We start from the raw sequence: 18,855 nt of genomic DNA on the forward strand, positions 1-18,855 counted from the left end.
ATGTAAAATACCTTTACTTTAAAAATACAATTAAAATATTTTATTATAAAAGGCATGGAAAACAAACCTTCAACATAATTAAAACCGGCCACTCACAGACATATTTCTTGATAATATATCAAAAAGAAAGAAAAAGAGTGGAAATAGATGTTAATATGCCTTGAGAACACACATTCTATTTAAGAAGTAAGTATTTGTCACTTGCCATTTCCATTGTTAAGTCCAAGTGTTGAGATCTTGCCAATCTAATTTGGCTTCCAACAGAGCCAATTTTTAACTAGAAATGAACAACTGCAGAAATATGTTCCTTGTTCTTCATTCTTTAATATTAGATGCAGTGTAAGACAATATTCTTACTGAAAGCTATATAATATCTCACCATATTAGTAAGTAAACTTACAGCACACTATATACACAGCTGCCACACTTAAGAGACATGACTTATAGACAGCAAAAAAATCTAGTCCAGAGCAGATGAAATATATTAACATTTAAAAGCATGTCCTTTATTGCATCTAGGTATGTGCTATATTAATGCATTTTGTTCAGTTTCTTGAAATAGTACATGACAAAAACCATTCTTGAATTAGAAAAATTAGTTTTACTTGGTTTTCTGTATCACAGGGTAGCTGATTGGCACTTCTGGTTTGGGGTTTGTTCATTTATTTTTAAATTGGGGTATTTTAAAATTAAAACAGACTAACAAATTTTAAAAGAAAATTACTTTTTGCCAGAGGAAACAGTTTTCCAAACACATATTGACAAGTGCGGACATAAATGGAGAACAGAGATTACAAGGAAAACTGTATTTAAGGGAAGAAACTACTGTATCAAAAGGAGCTAATGTGCCATTGAAAGATACTTCAGTTCTTCACATTGTGCTGCAATTTTGGTTACATTACATCATTGATATTGCATCAGCCTTACCTTCTGAGAAAAGTCAGGAGGAAGTGTTTTGGCACCAGTAAGTCGTTTCACTAGAAAAGCTTTCCAGTTTGTGTATTTGTGTTGGATGGCTGTTGCAAATGAAGGGGAAAAAATAAGCCACTGATTTTTAATTGTGTCCGTTAGAGACAATATTAGAGTCTGGAATATGTAAAGAAGAAATCCCAGATGACTATTAAAAAGCCTGGATGACAATAATGACAAAAACCTCTTTAGAGAATGAATGCTACCCAAGATTCAGTTTATGGGTACATCAGGGCAAAGAATGTAATGACTAAATATAAACAAAATCAGTGCATGTTTACATCACTGATCAGCTAACTGCTTCCACCTGCATCTTAAAAGCTTTAAATCACATCAGATGGGCTACTCCAAGAAACACTTTCAGCATCAGTCAAGTCCTTATTTTTCCACAAAATAAAATGATTTATTCGTAACCGTTGATAGAGTTGCTATGATAAAAAAATACTTTGGTATCTGGACCATGAGCAATTCTAGTTTAATAAAGCAACTTTCATATCAATGGGTAAGGCTACTATTTACATACTTCGAGGAGGGACTAGGGGCTTCCCACTGGTTGCACACCAACCAACTGGGTGGATGTCAGAACCACAAACGTTGCACCAGAAGTCAAGACTTGAATCATTTTCAAAGCCTTCATATCTTAGCAGTGCATTGTAGCCTGAAAGAAAGCAATCCCATGTAAAGCAGATAAAAATTGAACAAGATTACAAAATACATATTAGCATGTCTTTGCCAATCTTAATGTATATTACATGAGACTTCCTAGACTATGACTTTTTATAGAACGTTATTCTTACGGCACTTGTCTGCATGTTATTGATGCACAGAATGGATAGTCTCAGTAAGTGTGCACGTGTCATCATGTAAGTCAAATTTCAATTAAAAATTTTATAACCCTTTAGAAGTTATGTGTAGGACAACAAAATTAATTTATTACCTACAGTATCTGTTTTTTCATACCTTAGCTATGCAATCTTGAATTTTTAACTCCTAACCAAGAACAGTTACTTGCTATTATGCAATCTACTTCTCACTCTGCACTACTTTCATTGCACTGAGGCAATATAAAACCAACCCAAAATACAAAAAAAGCCCAGGCATTCTCAAGCATCGCTGAAGCCCCTGTGAAACAGTATATAACATAGCGATAGTGCTAAAACATAACCTATTGATGCAGCTCTGATAACCTAACTAGTTGTCATTGTACTAACATTATACTAACCAGGTGACCACCGACTAAATCCTTAGCTCCCTTCACAGTTATTTTGATCATTTTAATAATTTTAATTAAAAATAATTTACCTGCCAATTTTACAATTCCAGCTATCCAGAAGACTTTGGTAGGTAGGCTGCAGTCGGTGTTTGGAACCTCCACCCGCACTCCTTCTGAGATATCACCCCAGCATGTCCCCATAGGTGCCTATCATTTAAGGTGAGGGGGGAAAAGACACCAGTTCACCACATTAAAATAATTAATTTGTTGTTATATCAGTGTTTTTCGAGGACTTAAAACAATCAAAATACATGATAAAATATAAGCTTATGTTTAGAAAACACTCTTTCTATGAAAACCTGGTTTGGTTTTGATTTGAAGCTTATGCGTAGTACTGTAATTGTTGACAATTATTACTGTGTATTTCCTGGAAAAACTATAGGATTTCAAGTCTAAAAATCTGTAAAGCACAAACACATATTGCATAAACTCACAGGTCAGCTTTACTGTTTCAACTAGGTGCAAGCTACTGCTTTGAATGAGAATGGTGTAATTCCTCTGCAATTCTACTTACAACAAAATTATGGTACTTCATAAATTTATACCTGTACCACAGACATCAAAATCTTTAACTTCCATAAAGCAGAAATGTTCCTGAAAAAAAAGCCTAAAAGTTATGTTTTGACTTTATCCCAATGATTTCTTATGGTGGGGCTCACCACTCACTGGCTCATCACTCACTGGTTCACATCCTTTCAGAGGAAGGGGCAAGTGATCGTTCCACCAAGCAAAAGATTAGAAAGTACTCATGAGTGGCACCTCTTTGATGAATGCCAAAACGAAATGCTCGGCTAGATTCCTCACACACTATCCTCAAGGCTCAGACTTACATGTTAATAACAGAAAGGAATACATGCCTGATAAACTATCAAGGACTTCTGGAAACTGGAAATAAGCTACATTTAGTTTGCTACCTCAAAAAAGATAGTTTTGTTGAACTGAGCATCGAAAAGATAGTCAAGGATGGTACTGTAGAGATATCAGAAATGCACAGTGCTGAAGAACCTTACAAGTAACTCAACTGAAGTTAGGTTGGTAACAAAACAGAAAATGACGCAGCCTAGATTAAGCTTCAGACCACCAAGAAGGGAAATATTCAGATTTGGGGTATTTCAGAACAAGTCATATAAATTCTAAGGCGTTCTGAGAAAATGCATTTCTATCAGTCCAGAGGATATTCAGGTATCACAAGGACAACTGAAGGGATCTTCTGGTTCTGCACCAAAGTGGTCAGACAGTGTTCCAAGGCTGTGTCTTATTTCTAAAGCTCTTTGCAAACACAGAGAACCTACTGCTCAGTGGGAACAGCCTTCAACTTCATAAAGTTTTGGCTGAGAGCTCCAAGTGAAACTTGGATTAATCCTGAATGACTGGAATTTTGCTGGTAATCAGCAACAGCCAACTAGCAGCACTAAAAGCCAAACTTAGCTTAAAAAGGGATACCCCGCACTAGTAGAAATACTTGAGGCCAGGCATGCAAAACCAAAAATAGTTTTAACTATTAAAGGAAAAATAAGTTATTACAAGTATGCCAGTTTCTGATTCTTGAAGCCTGGTCTCTTCATGTTCTGCTATGTCCCATCTACACCAGACTAGACTGCAGAGCTCTTTTCTGCCATCTGGCAGAAAGGAAAAAAAAAAAAACCAACTCCAAAGATGATGGCTTATTTTCACATACAAAATGTGCAGATACAGCTTCTTAATCAAGTCCTATCACACTTTCACTATCAGCTCTAAATCGAATGTGTAGATTTCTGAATTGGGGAAATAAATTTTTCAAAGTGCGTATTTCAGTAAATCTTGTTGCCTTGTACAGACATACAAATGAGGGCAAACAATCAAAAATAGTGCTGAATAATTTCATAATCCAGCTGAAGTTAATCAAAATATATTTTACTGCCTGCTCATCTATTCAGCTGATTCGGAGAGAAAAGTATATGGAAACACTCCTCACATCAATTGATAATGGAAACAGCACAGATTTTTATTTCTAGAACGTGGATTGGTATAGAGGGAAATAGCAGAAAGTTAAATTTGTCCTTGTCTGTGAAAATACTGGTTCTGCTAGTTCTCCTACACCAATCCATATGGCTCACCCTTTAGGATAAGGAAGTCATCCTGTGTAGCATCACTACTGAAATGCCAGATTACACTGCTGTCCTGAACTGGTGGTTTACAGTATACTTCTCCACCTTTGTCTTTTTCACTCATTGTGAATATTAAGGGAGGAAGACTGGATCAACCAGGGCTATAACAGCCATCTTCCTTCATGTCTTCTCTGTCTTCATCTAATTAATCAATCAATGTTTGCACAGTGCTATAAAAAAATCAAAAAGCACTGTGTAAGTGCTGGCTGGAAGGGCAACTCTGAAGTCTGGATTGGCATAGTGCGAACTAGCAGAACCATAATTTACAGGTAAGAACAAATTTACCTTTCAGACTCGTGATGAAGAGATCCACTTCATGTCACTCCCAAACAAGGAAAATCTGGTTCATCACTTCCTGCTCCGGGAGATGAACTGGGAGGGTTTATCTGTGAGTGGCAGCTGCCTTCTCTGCAAAGTAAGTTGCAATCAGGAAGGTCCTGTTTGACAGGAGTGCCTAAAGGCTACTTATCTCTGTGTGCCCAGTTGAACAAATACCTTGAGGGTTAAATAATTGGCTTCTGAAGGTTTTGGATGGCACCGACATTGCCATGATTTCAGACTTTAAAACTTGAATCAGGATTTTAATGGCAAAGTGATACTACAATTCCTTAAGTGTAAGGATACTACGTCTAACCTTGTGTGTGAACAGAACCCCAACAAAGGGCAATGCCGGAGAAGCTAACGTGCAAAACGTTTAACAGGAAAAGTTCAAAGCAAAGCACTGCCACCTAGTGTAAAAGCCTGGAACAGCTCCCTTCGAGCAAAACATTCCTTTATATATTTATTTTTATAACAAAGAAACCAGGAGAATGAAAGTACTTCAGCTCAGAATAACATTCAACTGGAAGAAAGACTGAAAAATACTTAAGTTCAGGAAACATGCATCTCACTAGCAACAGAGAGGAAAAGAATAACGACTATTAATTGCACATAAAGTTGTACATTAAGTAGTACTGAAAGTGACTCAAAGCATTGCATTGGCTTTTGTTCTAGGAATACTTTGAGCTAATAAAAACAAATATAGAAAAAAGTAGAAACTGTTTGGAAGAAAGTGAAATTGGAATGGAGGTTAGCAATGAGCAGAGCGCATGTGACTAAGCTATAACACAGTATTAAAACCATGAAACTAAGGAGTTTTCCTCCTTGAATCAGCTACTGTTGTGTGTCTGATGCAGGCAATTCAACACAATTAAAAAAAGAAAAGGAAAGGTAGAAAGTGCACAAACTGTAGTTCTGGCTTTGTCACAGGCTTCCTATATGACATAAACCAAAGCAGCTTCTCTACTTCAGTTTATCAAACTATAAAGGGGCGTAATTGTACTACTGCTAGTGAATTTCAATACTGAACAAAGCACTGAGTCTGGGATGATGTTAATGGGGAAGTACGAAAACCACATTAAACACATCAAAAGACTTTGAAATTCTCTCATACAAAGAAAGAGATAGAACTTCAAGATTCAAATGTGTTAATTCTAAAATGTAACTGTTTTAAATTGAAGAGGAAATAATTCTCCAGGCAAAAAAAAGAACTGATCTGAGAAAATTACATTAGACCTAAAATACTGGTATACCAGGTCATTAAAAATATGTATATCAATAAGCCAAATCCCACATCTCATAATTCCCTTATTTTTTCTTTACTACTGATCCAATGTTCCCTACCAAATATCCACATAGATACACTCAGTATAACTAGATATATATTATATTTAACAACAAATTTAAGTGTATGTTGTGATTTCCCTGTCAACTCAAAAATTTTGTTTTGAGCAGAGTAAATTTCTATGTTAATTTTCATGGGCACACACAAGATGTGCATGGAATCCATAAACTAACAAACATCAGTACAAACTATGAATCAAAGCGATACAGTACATAGAAAACAGGAATAATCTTTCCAGACAGACAAAAAGAGTATTGTTTCTTTTAATTATCAATGGAGAATGGGGGAGAGAGAAGGATTTAACAAGAGATTACTAATGTCTTTTCAGATTCTGACTGATTTAAATATCTTTTTCAAAGAAATAATTTCAGTAAAACTAAATGCAAATAACACCTTAAATACTAGCTAATGCCCAAAGAAGTAGAAATCTCCTAAGGAGTCTGCAGGAGTTGCATTTTACTTGTATGAAGAAGGAAAATAAGCACAGAAAAGAAACAACATTGAGGCTTAATGGCACTGTTGCCATGTAGCTTGTGAAAAATTTTCAAGGTAAAATGTGAACATTAGCATTGTATCTGCTCACATTACTGGCGTACCATTTGACTTAGTGAAAGCAGTAAGAAAGAAAGATGAACTCCTTGTAAATTATGCTATAATGGTCCATATTATAAGTGACCTAACTATTGTAGCTGTATCTAATTAAGGATGCCATACATCATGAAGAATTTGTTGTAATGGCACAGCCCACATTATCAAACGATATCTTTTGATACTTATGAAATCAGTTATTACAGCATGTACTTAACAGTGGAAGCAAAGTGCAAATGTGGTTACTTCAGCACATGGAATTTGATACAAGTTCATGAAGCTCTACTAATGCAAGGCTCTGTTCCAGGCAATGGTGAAGGCCTCTGAGCATAAATGGCGCTATTCAGAAAGAGCCAACTGCCACAAGCCCTCAACTCCTACTGATTTACGGCTTGACAGGGCTCAGCATGAATTCCAGAACTGGACAGAAAAAGTGTGTCTCTTCTCCCTTATGGAAAAGTTCCATGAAACAAAATGTTTGTTTTGATTGCAGTTTTCATGAGATCATTTTGAGCAAAATAAAACTTCTGTAAGAAGATGAGCACTTCAACTTCCCAAATAAAAAATGAGAAAACATTTCATGCCAGAAAGTCTTTTCTTAAAAAACAGAAAGTCCTGACAATGTTTAAAGAGATCTAATAATTGGAATTTAATAAGCACATTAAGGACAGATGCTGCTAAACATTTTCCTCATCCCTAATTATATTCTGTAGTACCTGAGAACTCTTTGTTTGGAATTTTCTAACTCTAAATCAGAGAAAACCAACCTCTAATTTCAGATTTATAAAAAGCCTTTGTTTTTCTCTATTTCTACACTACCTGGCAGCACGACTCGCAGGGAGACTCTCACCAGCCTAAGGAAAAAATAAATCTCAAATATAAATATGTAACCAAAAGATCAGTGCAACATAAGGGAGCAAGCTTGATGCAATCTAGAAAGCCTTTTGTAACTTTTTCTAACACAGCATGAATTGCTTTGTTACTCTAGAGTGCATTCGATGATTTTGCACCTTAAATAAGTAACTTGATACATGTTTAAGAATCCTTTTATGTTTCTTTGATTATGGCAGCATCATAAGAGTAAGTGATGGTGTTCAGAATGGTTTTAAAGGACAGATCAAAATCAAAAGTAGTCACACTAACACAATTTAGAAGTTTCACAGTCAAGGCCATGAAGCATATTTGGATATGGATATTTTGCAAAGCTTAATTACAGAACTAACAGGGACTCTCATGCACACACACAAAAGGATAGCACATACTGAAAAATACTTACATGTTTAAAACAGGTAACAGGAGCTGCTGTAAAGCTATTGCTATTGATGTAGTTACCCCAGCTGAAACCTTCCACAGGGACAGCTGCTAAGAGAAAGTTACTTTATTTAGGAAGCTGCTAATGAATCTTGCTTTGCCAAGAATTAGTTTCAGCTCTGTTCATATGCCATTACCTGCTTTAGTCTTTGCCTGGTTTTGTAAAGTTGCTTGGTACTGAGCATATGCTGCTAATTTAGCCACTAAAGGTTGTTTCTGTAGAACTTTAGCCTTCTTTGTTGGAGGTTTACCCTAAAACAAAAAAAGCTAAGTAAATAAAGTCTTTTCAAACTCACATCAGGAACTTTCCATAGGTCTGTAGCATATCTCTGATAGATTTAACTAAAATTAGACCAACACAGAATGGGACTTGACTAAGTATCACAAAATTACATATAATAATTAGTGAGTTTAAAACCCAGTAGCAAAGAATGTCCAAAAAAAATGCCTTTTGTACTAGTATTCCAGCTTGAACAGCATTATAGATCCATTGTTGTTTACCTGAAAAAAAGATACATTTTAAAAGCAGGCCAAAAGGAAGAACTTTTCATCTAATTTATACTTATGGCATTTGTTGCAATAAACTTGAGATTGGATATAATGGTGTTTTTTGACATTTCTCTCTCTTTTCTGCAATGTTATAAATATACACCTTTATCATTACTTGATTAATATTTTAGGTGAACAGATAAGACCCCATTTTGCAAATCTATATAGCTGAGAGCACACTCAAAACGAAATCACAACAATGCTAAGTAAATCTTCATGCTTTCTAAAGCCAGAGAGTATCTTGGGTATGACATGCATGGAATTTCAAGTCACTATACTGCAGACTGAAGATTCTCCTCATCTTTTTCTAGCAGAAGGGCCACTGCAGCAGAAATGAAATAAGGAGTCAGTATTCTCTGTAATTTGCTCTGCTTATGAAAGCAATTTGTTTGTTACTAATACAGTTCTGGCTTACAAAATCACTTATACGAAAATTTCAATGTGTAAAGAAACTTGACTTATCTTAAAACAGCTGGCAAGTTTTACAGATGTAGACATTTTATGAACACAGACTATAGTAAGTATATAAAGAAAATGGTGTCTGTACCGCTACCTGAAGCCTGGCCAGAATGCTGGCCTTCTTGGAGTTGGATGAATAGCTTCTAGAGCACGATACACTGCAGAAGCGTTTCGTTTTAGAGTAAAAAGCGTCACGGACACCAACCATTCCACACATCTCGCATGTAGCTGATCAGGAGAGAAAAAGCCAAATATTAAGAGTGTAATAAAGACCTCAGTGAAAAAAATCAGAGCAAAACCGATACGAGGAAGGTCCTGTAGTTGGCACCACCAAGCGGTTTCTGAGGCTTCGAACATGAATAAGAACACCAGCACAAATGTCAGTGAAACACTACGAACCATGGCTGAAACAGTTCCTCCTTTCTGCTCTCTACTAATTTCGCACTGGTAAAAATGAATGACCTAGCTAAAGCAGATTTCTGTGTTTCCATGGCTCTCAATCGTCTGCTTCGAATCTGGGTCTGCTAATCTTGATTTCCTCTAAATATTTAATACTTCCTACCCGCAATGAAACCGGATCTCTTTTCTGAATCATAAATTATATAATATTATCATTATATGTATTATGTATACCTAAAGTACCCCAGCCCACCACTTCTTATAGCTGTAGTCACATGCTTTAGAGGTTGACAGCATCACCCACTGAGTTGTACCATGATGAATAAGAGTTTGTGGACCAACTTATGCCAATGAGACAATACTGAGATACTACTCAGAGAGTGCTCTATTAATCACTAATGATTCTGGCTAAAATATTTTTTCCCAATGACAAAAATAATATCTTTTAAAATTCACAGTGGGTAGTGAACAGGTATACACTAACAGACTTCATACAGTAGCAGTAATGGAGTCTTCTTAGTATAGGAAGAAATATATTTTAACATATTGTATATATAACAAAGGGTAGAGAGAATATATGCCCAAGCATAGAGAACACACTGACATTTTCCTCAAAGCTCAAAGAGCAAAAGCAATGTACATAAGAACATACACATGCATGGCCATATATACACAACACAGAGTTGATGGGAAGGTGGATGTTCCCATTTTATTTCTTTCCTCATAGCAGGTTTCAAAATCTATCTTATTTCAGTTCAGCTAAAATCAAACAATTCCCCTCTCCCAAAACAAACTATATTTTCCCTCTGAAAACAGATATTTTGATCCCTTTTCAATTAGGGCCAACATCTCGGACTGGACCCTCACAACTTACAGCACAGGCTAAAAACCATCAATATCAGACTCTTTGTATTCATGCACCACCTACTTACCCATGCCAGATTTGCCATCTGGATAAGTATAGACCTGTCCATTGTTCTTTATAATTGGGAGACTGGATGGCAAAGGAGCAACCTCCTCTTCACTCTCATCTGAACTGGAGCTGCTGCTGGTGTCCTCACTACAACTATCATAACCGTCAAACATCCCGAATGAATCACGTCTTTTCCTTTCCGCACGTGAAGTATGTTCTGTCTAAAAATAAAACAAACAAACAAAAAAATCCCAAGAAATAGCAGAGGATTCTGAATGCAAATATTTCCAAAAAGTCAAGCTTAAAAAGTCTCAAAGGTCAGTCAGCCTTCAAAAGCAGATGTAATAACAAACTGCTCTATTAGCACAGAGTTATGAACCATATATTGCCAATTAAATTAGTTTTGGTATACTACATTAATATTAAAACCAGCCAATTCTTGGTATTGCGATACCAAGGAAGAAAAATCTCTCTCACAATGCACTGAGAATACACAGTAGCAGTCCATACATTTCCTTCCTTGGTATCTTCAAAGTTCATTAAACCTGATGTGCTGAATAATGACAGCCACACAGATCTTATATGCAAATGAGCCCATTCCAGATGGCTGCAGCCAATTTCACTAAAATTCATTCATTTGAGAAAGCTGGGCAGAGAAAAGGCAGTTCAACCAAGAGGGCACTTATGCCACAGGAACAGAAATGAGAGTATATCTCTGCTCTCCTTGGCTTGTGGGGTTATCCATAAATCACCCGGCTTCCCTGTGATTCAATGTCTCACGTGCGAATCAGGAATACCTCTCTACCTCACAGGGATGTTCTGAGGATTAATACATTAACAACTATGAAGAGCTCAGTTACTATGGCAATAGAGTCTGTATAAATGCTGAAAGATAGAAAGGTGACTAATTTGCCACTGTCATACAAGAACTTGTTACATAATGGAGTTTTCCTAAAACCCAAAAAACTAAGGTCAAATTAAACCACACAGTTTGGAAGAATGCATAACAGTGAAGCAATTTCCAGCAAAGACACTGAAGTATAAACAATGCCTTTGCTGGAAATCACAAGACATTGAAATATAAATCAAGACATTGAAGTACAAACATTTTTTTTCTGGTGCACATCCAATACATGCATTTTAATACAGTGCGAATTTTCACTTCATTAATATCTCGCACAGCTCTACAGAAACAAGGCTGAAGCTACATGAGCTGCCTTCATTGAGCTAAAAAAAAACAACATAGCATTTCCATTCTTCTCAACAGTAGCTACTAAGTTTGAGAGGAAATAACAGATAAAGAGAAGACAAAGGAAAATTCTACAATAGAAACACAAGTCGGGAGAATGAAGTACAGCCAAGAAAAGAGAAAAAAAATAGTATGAAAGCCTTTGCTTCTACTTCCTTTTCCAAGAGCTAATTTTATTTAAAAGCCATTGTGGACAGAAAAATAATAACGTTGACTGGACTTTCGCTTCTTAAATTGCTCTTGGATTCATAGCTTTAAGATTTCATCACAGTAATTCCCCAAATCCCCTTCCTAGAGAGTGTACGCCTGAACAACTTTATTGTTGGATCTCATCCGAGCCTTTTCCTGCCGCGCTATCCCTTTATTATAATATTCTCCATTCTCCTTTGCAATTTGACTAAATCCTATTATGGAAGGATTTCCTTACAGTTAAAAGGGAAAACCTGGTTTCCACACTGATCCAATCCTAGCATTCAATTAAAAGAAGAAACAAAAAAACCCCCAGTAAGCACAAAAGGTTATGCAATAAGGTAAACAGATTTAACACACTTAAAGCAGCTCTGAAATAAAACAACAATAAAAGTCAGTGCAATGTTAATTATGCACATGTTCCTCAGCCAATGAGTCAATGATATCAAAACCCATCAAAACTTAGCATAGGGCATAACTTGACAATCCCCTGAAGGAACTGACATCTGCCTAAAGTAGCAAGGGTAACAATCACAATCATCGGAGGAAACGCTGAGTGATGACAGAACAAAACCTAGTCCTGACCTGCGCTGGCAAGGAGTGATCCTGGTGCCCTATTACTGATGCTGTGAGCCATCAAGAGACAAGATCAGTTATTTGTTTGTTTGTGCACGTGTGCATAGATCAAGGCAGAAGTTGAGCACAACGTTGCCATGGATACAGTGTTCTGCCAACAGTGCCAGTAATTTACAGATCAGAACATGAAGACTAGTCATCATCCTCATGATTTCATGAACTCTTTAATGTCTCACAGTATTTAACTTCCCTTGACCACAGTTTCTGCTAAGAAATAAAATGCAATATTACATGAACTGTTCACCATACCAGAACATCAGAATACCCTTTACAAGGGCAAGTAGTGACAGAACAAGGGGGACAGAGGGGAGACTTAGATTAGATATCAGGAAGAAATTCTTCCCTGTGAGGGTGCTGAGACACTGGCACAGGGTGCCCAGAGAAACTGTGGCTGCCCCATCGCTGGCAGTATTCAAGGCCAGGCTGGACAGGGCTTAGAGCAACCTGGTCTAGTGGAAGGTGTCCCTGCCCACGGCAGGGGACTGGAACTGGATGAGCTTTAAGATCTCTTCCAACCCAAACCATTCTAGGATTCTATGATTACGGATGGGTTTCAGAATCCAGACAATCTCCTTTCTTCTTCATTCAGCCTTCATAAATCAGCTGATCTGATTTCCCTGGAGATGAGGGCCTCACCTCACATAAAGGAATACTTCAACCCTTTAGTGGAGGCAGTTCTGGGACATCCCTTTTCCATTGGAGAACTCTGGACTCATACGACAGTTCTGCTTTGCCCAGTACTTTGCTGGCAGAGGTCTGAAATGCTGTAGCAGCTCAGAAGGAACAGATGCAAAGCCCATTCCCAGTCCCTCTAACTCCCAGTACTACAGCTGAGAAACTCTCTAGCCACTACTGCTCCCAGGGCAAGAAAGGGTGAAAGAAGAAATGGGAAGCTGGAGGTGAAACCAATGGCACAGGAGGGAAGATGGGCTACTGTAAGCAAGTGGAAGCATGGTACACGATTACAATCGCAGATACCATAAGCAGTTGGCTCTTTTGTGTTCTTTTTCTGCATCACATATATTTAGAACCTCAAAATTACTGCCAAGCCCTCTTTGCCAAAATATCCCCAGAGGAGAAAGAAAACATTTTCTATATGGAAAGTTGGACCCCTACTGAGATAATAATTCTTCAGCATCATATAAATTCTTAAGTAGCAATCATCAAGTTTGTTGTGTTTAATGACAGTCAAAACAAGTCTCATGTCACTTTCCCTTTACTTTATATTTGGCCAAAGTGTCTCAGTTCAAGGTATGAGTGAGCCAATACTGCAGCTTTGGTTATTGTTTTAAAAAAATCAATAGAACGTTTTTGTTCAAACTTTTGCCTGAAGATTACCTTGTTTGCCAGAGCATTTAAGGAGGACATTTTTCATTTATAGCTATTATCTGGACTTCAATTCTGGGGAAACTACTCAAAATAGTTTTGTGAGACTTGGAAAAGGTGTATTTTTTCCAACAACAAAAAAAAATACTAAGTACTTTGTGCACAGAAGTAGGTGGAAGTTAGGGAAGGTGACATGCAAATACCTATACTGGAATTTTGCTAGAGCAGATCAAAACATGTCTATTTTGATAACAAAAACCACCAAGGTTCTTTTTAACCCATGTTGAAACACAGCATTTGTAGAAATGAGGGAACAACATGTGGAACCTCCAATAACACTGCCTGCAGAACTTTGATGGAGTTTGCAAAAGAATAGGACCTCTAACATCTGAAATGGAAAAAAGCTGGTGCACAGCTCTGAACTCAAAGGTCAAAATAGGAAGGACAATATATGCCTCAAACCAAGCCATAACAGAGATAAAGCAGCTGCTTCAGCAACAGCAGCAGCTGGCAATCCCTGCCTTGCAAGTGATGAGCAGCAGCATGCCTTACTAGCTGACTAGCAGTGCCTTGTCTGTCTGACCACGGTAGCTACGGGATCTCTGAGAATGGAGAAATCAGAAAGAACAGGTTATTACCCTGCAAGGTGTTCCCACTGAATTCTGAGACATTGTCCGTGAGAATGCAGTCCTTTACTCAGAAAAGCTACCAGAGATTAACAGTAGCAGTAACTTAATCTAACAATTACAACCATGTTTCACAATATAGGCATACAAGAGAACAAAGGAGTTTCCCACTCTCAAGAGCTGGATTTAGCATTAAGAATCATGCTCTAAATCATTTCCTCAAAACTGAACCAGATTAGCGTCCCTCAGTGAGGGAATAGCATCCTGCCTGTCTGAAAAACAGGGTTTGTGCAAGAACCTGGCTTACTATAAAACACAGAACCTTGTAGCTGGTTAGTACCAAGAGAGTGGCAGCTAAACCCCCACTAGCAGAATCTACCAGTATGTTAAGCAGAAGCAATGGACAAACAAAAGAACAAGGCAAACTTTCAGGCATACTGGCTAAGATTTCTTTTCCTAGTAAGATTACCAGTTCCTCAACAGGGAAGATTTTTAAAGAGCAATAAAAGCTCCCGGGTAAGCAGGACTGGCAAACGAGCCTGTACCACTATTTGCTTGGGGGTTTTCTTGCATACTTTTCCTTATTGAAGGGATGGGTGGGGAAAAGAACTCTTAAGAACTGCTTTCTTATTCTGCCCAACTTCCCATTTTCCTGTTCTTCCTCTCCTCCCTGTGAATACGTGGCAACAATGTATTTTTAAGATAGATTCTTAATTAACCATTACACAAGGCAAATGGCATGATAAAAGGATATACTTAAGGAAAGCTCTAAAAGCAGGAAGGCAACTCTAAATAACTAGTTTCTCACCCTCTTAACACATAGTCTTATATAGATACAATTGAATTTAATCAGCACATTTTATCATACATTCTCTACTACTCTTTCAGGACAAAAAAAACTGGTCACAAAGGGTTAACAATGCACAGCCAAAACACCATTTAGTGTTTGTTAGACATCAGATACTTACTCCGGAAATTGTTTTAGTGTCTTGATGAAGACTATGCTCAAGTATTGGCAAAACTTAAGAGAAAGTGTTTTCAAGGTGAAAACTTGCTATATGAAAAAAACCATTATTAAATAAGCAAATCTCTTGCCCCCAGGTCAGTGCATCCTGGCCAAAGCAAGATGATCCACAACCACAGAAAGGTTTTAAACCACTCAAACCCATTGCTGCTGTTACTACTGAGTTCATTCGGTGCTTGAATTCAGAATGGCACAATTTAGAGCTTGAGTACATGAGCTGTAGCTTAACAAAGGCCTACCAGCACCTATACAGATAGGCATCACTTTCTATATTCAGCTCTAACCCCCAGAAACATGACAGAAGTATGGACAGATGGTATCTGAGGCCAAGGTCAACAGTGAGGTCACCACAACCTTCAAGTCAAGGGTCTGTGATAAGACTTTAATCACATATCCTTCACAGATAGTGCATTTCCCATTGTGGATTTCCAAGTCGGTACTAAATCTGATGCACAGATTTGTTTTCCAAAGTTCATGAATGTTTTATGCTACAAGCTTAGTTTTAGCTCTGGATGTCAGCATTAAGGAAACAAGACAATAGAACTAATTTATTACAACTCTTCTGAATATAAACTGACCAAAATAATTTACTGTAGTAATCCTAGCTTGCCCCCTGTGGAACTGAAATCTAATTGTGCCTTGTAGCATGACAAAAAAGGAAAATTCAAACATGGTACCAATTTAAAGAAAACATACTTTCAGCTTTCATTAAATACAAACAAACAAAAAAACCCCAAAGCTAAACATCTCGGGACTCCTGGAAATCAGAACCAACCAAACTTACTTTTTTTATATAAGCAACTCACCTCTATCTGGAAATGTGCCTTCCACTCTTATTATAAGTAAAATCTCTGCTGGAAAATTACAGAAATGTTTTTTCCTGTCTCTTCATTTGCTATGTATGACAGCATTTTGTCTGAAGCCAGTTTCTGCTGTTTGCCAATGGTTTTGTCCATAGCCTCTTCCCCAGAGGGTTTCACACAAGAGGGGAGACTCTTTCATAAAGAAATATATCAAATTAGCAGGCGATTTTGGAGGGGAGGTGATGAGTAATATGTGAAATAGCTGAGCTTTGAGAAAACTGAAAATCTTTTACAAACTCCATTATGCTTCTACAAAGCTTTTGCAAGAGTATCTGGAAGAGGCAAATACTTTGCTTTAAACACTGTGTTTCCAATAAAAACAAAAGAAAGCAAACTAGTTGAATGTAAAAAAAACAAACCCAAAAACACCACCAACCCAAAACTAAAGTCTTCAACAGCAGAATTCATTCCATGTGCTCAGAGCCAGATTCAGCAAAACATTACACATGCCCAGTGAAACTTACCTGAGAAATGAAGGTATGCAGTAGTACTTTGCAGAAGGTATCAAAAGCCTTGCAAAATTGAATGAAATTTTAGAAGGTAAGAGAAATGAAAGCCAAGGAGAGGGAACTTTTGTATACATTGTCATCTAGTTCTTCTTTAGGGAACAACAATGAAGAGAACTCTTACTTTCAGGCTACAAACCTGTGCACAAGCCCATATGCTCTCAGCACCACCACCTCAACTATAAATAATAACTACCACTTAGGAGAGCACACATCTCTGCTGTGCTTCCGTGTAGCCCACATTCCACACTTCCTCAATATGATTCCTAGGCAGAAACAACGAGCAGAGACTACTAACCTACCAAGCTGATTGCCTTCTTAAAGAAATATATTGGTTTAGTGCCCATTTGATGCTGCTCCTGATTGGACTCAGCTTTTTTATTGCCTTTCCTCACCAGCAAAACCAGACTGTTATAAACAAATGCAACAAATGAGCAAATGCAGGTTCTCAAACGTACAAAGTAATTTTAGTTTAACATACAGAAGACTGCCCTGCAGCTTTAACTGCTTCTAGACGTGAAGAAAACAATCACAAGGGCTGCCACTCACATGTTAAATCGTTATTTTCAAACGAATTACTTTTTCACACGCAGTAGTTTCTAACCATAATCAGCACATGCTTTGTAGTAGGACTTCTTTATTTTAAAGCCACACTGGTCAGAAATTGCTGCACTTTAAAACATTCCCAGCAACAGCCTGAAAGTGAAACTGGTTTCACAGGTTTACAGCTCCTCACACCGAGAACAAAGTCACGATACTAATAGTCATTAAAATTACATAGAGGGGGGAACTCGATGCAAACAACCCTAAACTTCTGAAGTGCTGATATTCAAGGATATTCTACAGCACTTGAAATGAGCACCACTGGAAAACTAAACCTTAAAGGCTTTATCTACAGAAGGAAGTTGCTGAGAAGCCAGCACCTCGGCGGATCACTGCGAGAACCGTGTCCGAGTGCGCCTGAACCGCTCAGGACAAGACTGCCTGAAACTTTTCCCTGTCGATCCCGAGAGACGGCAGGAAGCAGGAGGAGAGGGAGGAGAAAACCCCAGCGCGGCCCGAGGGGCCGGGGCAGCGCTCCGCCCGCACAACAAAGGGGACGCTCCGCTGCCCGCCCCCACGTGCCCGCGGCCCCTCCGCGGGTGACAGACCGGCTTTACTCCTCCACCCCCGGCCCCGGGGCACCGCACCGCGCCGAGGAGCTCCCCGCTGCTCTCCGCACCACGGCTCGGCTCCGCGGGGCTGCCCACAAGCAACTTTCCACGGCCGCGCTCTGCCGGCCCCGCTCCGCGCCCCCTCACAGAGCCGCGCCGCCCCCCACAAACGCGGGGGGGCTGGAGCTGCTCCCCTCACACACAGATACTGCGGCCGATCTCAGGCACAGGCACTGGCCCCTCAGGCTGCCCTCCACCGCTGTCTTCAGGCGGCGCAGGAGCCGCTCGCCCCCTCAGCGCGGCCCCCCCCCGGGCTGTGGTACTCACCAGGTCCTTTGTGTTTTCCATCAGGCCCTCATGGGCAGGAGACGCCCGCTGCCTCTGCCCCCTCCCCTCGGCTCGGCCCCCTCCGCCTGCCGCCTCCCCCTGCGAGGGGCCGGGCCCGGCGGGGCAGGAGGCGGCCCACAAAGTTCAGCCTCTCAGTGCGCCGGAGGAAGAACCCCAACTCCGTGCGCCGGAACATCAACAACATTAGCATGGCGGCGCTGCGCAGGCGCGACGCCCAGCCCACAGCGCGCAACCATTGGCCTCCAGCCTGTTTGGGGCTTCCTCGCCCTCCGTACAGCCCTCTGGGGGAAACCATTCGGAAACGGGGGGGAACTCGGCTCAGGGGCAGAGGTTGGGTGGGTAAAAGCAGCTCCGACGGGGCTCGTTTTGCCTTTTGATGAAGGGCGGAAAACTTAGAGCAGCCGTCGGGGCGCCGGTGAGCGGCGGTTGTTGTCACACGGGAAGGGGGAACCCTCTCTGGCCGCGCAATGGAGCTGCCCAGCTATGGGTCGCGTCACGCGGAGAGCGGAGTGGGAGGGTGGAGAAAGGCAAGTAAAGAAAAGAGATCACGTGACCATGCCTTATGGGCAACGAAAGCGTCCGGAATCACGTGGGCTGGGGAGGGGCAGCGGTATGAGCCTATCACACCCCGGGAGCGGGGCCAGGAAGGGTATATATGGGAGT

At 39.5% G+C, this 18,855-nt stretch overlaps 1 protein-coding gene across 9 annotated transcripts in view; it reads right to left on the reverse strand.

Annotated features, from left to right (window-relative positions):
- Window positions 1-18,637, reverse strand: part of MBTD1 (mbt domain containing 1) — a 35,189-nt gene extending 16,552 nt beyond the window's left edge. For 3 of the 9 annotated variants that reach the window (XR_013957998.1, XM_080629365.1, XM_080629360.1), the window contains exons 1-9: window positions 18,172-18,637; window positions 16,649-16,696; window positions 10,291-10,492; window positions 9,048-9,187; window positions 8,089-8,203; window positions 7,917-8,002; window positions 2,272-2,389; window positions 1,493-1,627; window positions 928-1,016 (exon numbers count right to left, since the gene is read on the reverse strand). Coding sequence is in view for 8 of the 9 variants with exons in the window: in XM_080629365.1 (XP_080485491.1) it covers window positions 928-1,016; window positions 1,493-1,627; window positions 2,272-2,389; window positions 7,917-8,002; window positions 8,089-8,203; window positions 9,048-9,187; window positions 10,291-10,492; window positions 16,649-16,696; window positions 18,172-18,192 (954 nt within the window). In the remaining variant the exon portion in view is untranslated. The other 6 variants (XM_080629367.1, XM_080629363.1, XM_080629362.1 and 3 more) reach the window with 6 other exon arrangements.
- Window positions 18,638-18,855: the final 218 nt, after the last annotated feature.

Source organism: Psittacula echo (assembly GCF_963264785.1).
Source record: "Psittacula echo genome assembly, chromosome: 14".
Lineage (NCBI taxonomy): Eukaryota > Metazoa > Chordata > Aves > Psittaciformes > Psittacidae > Psittacula > Psittacula echo.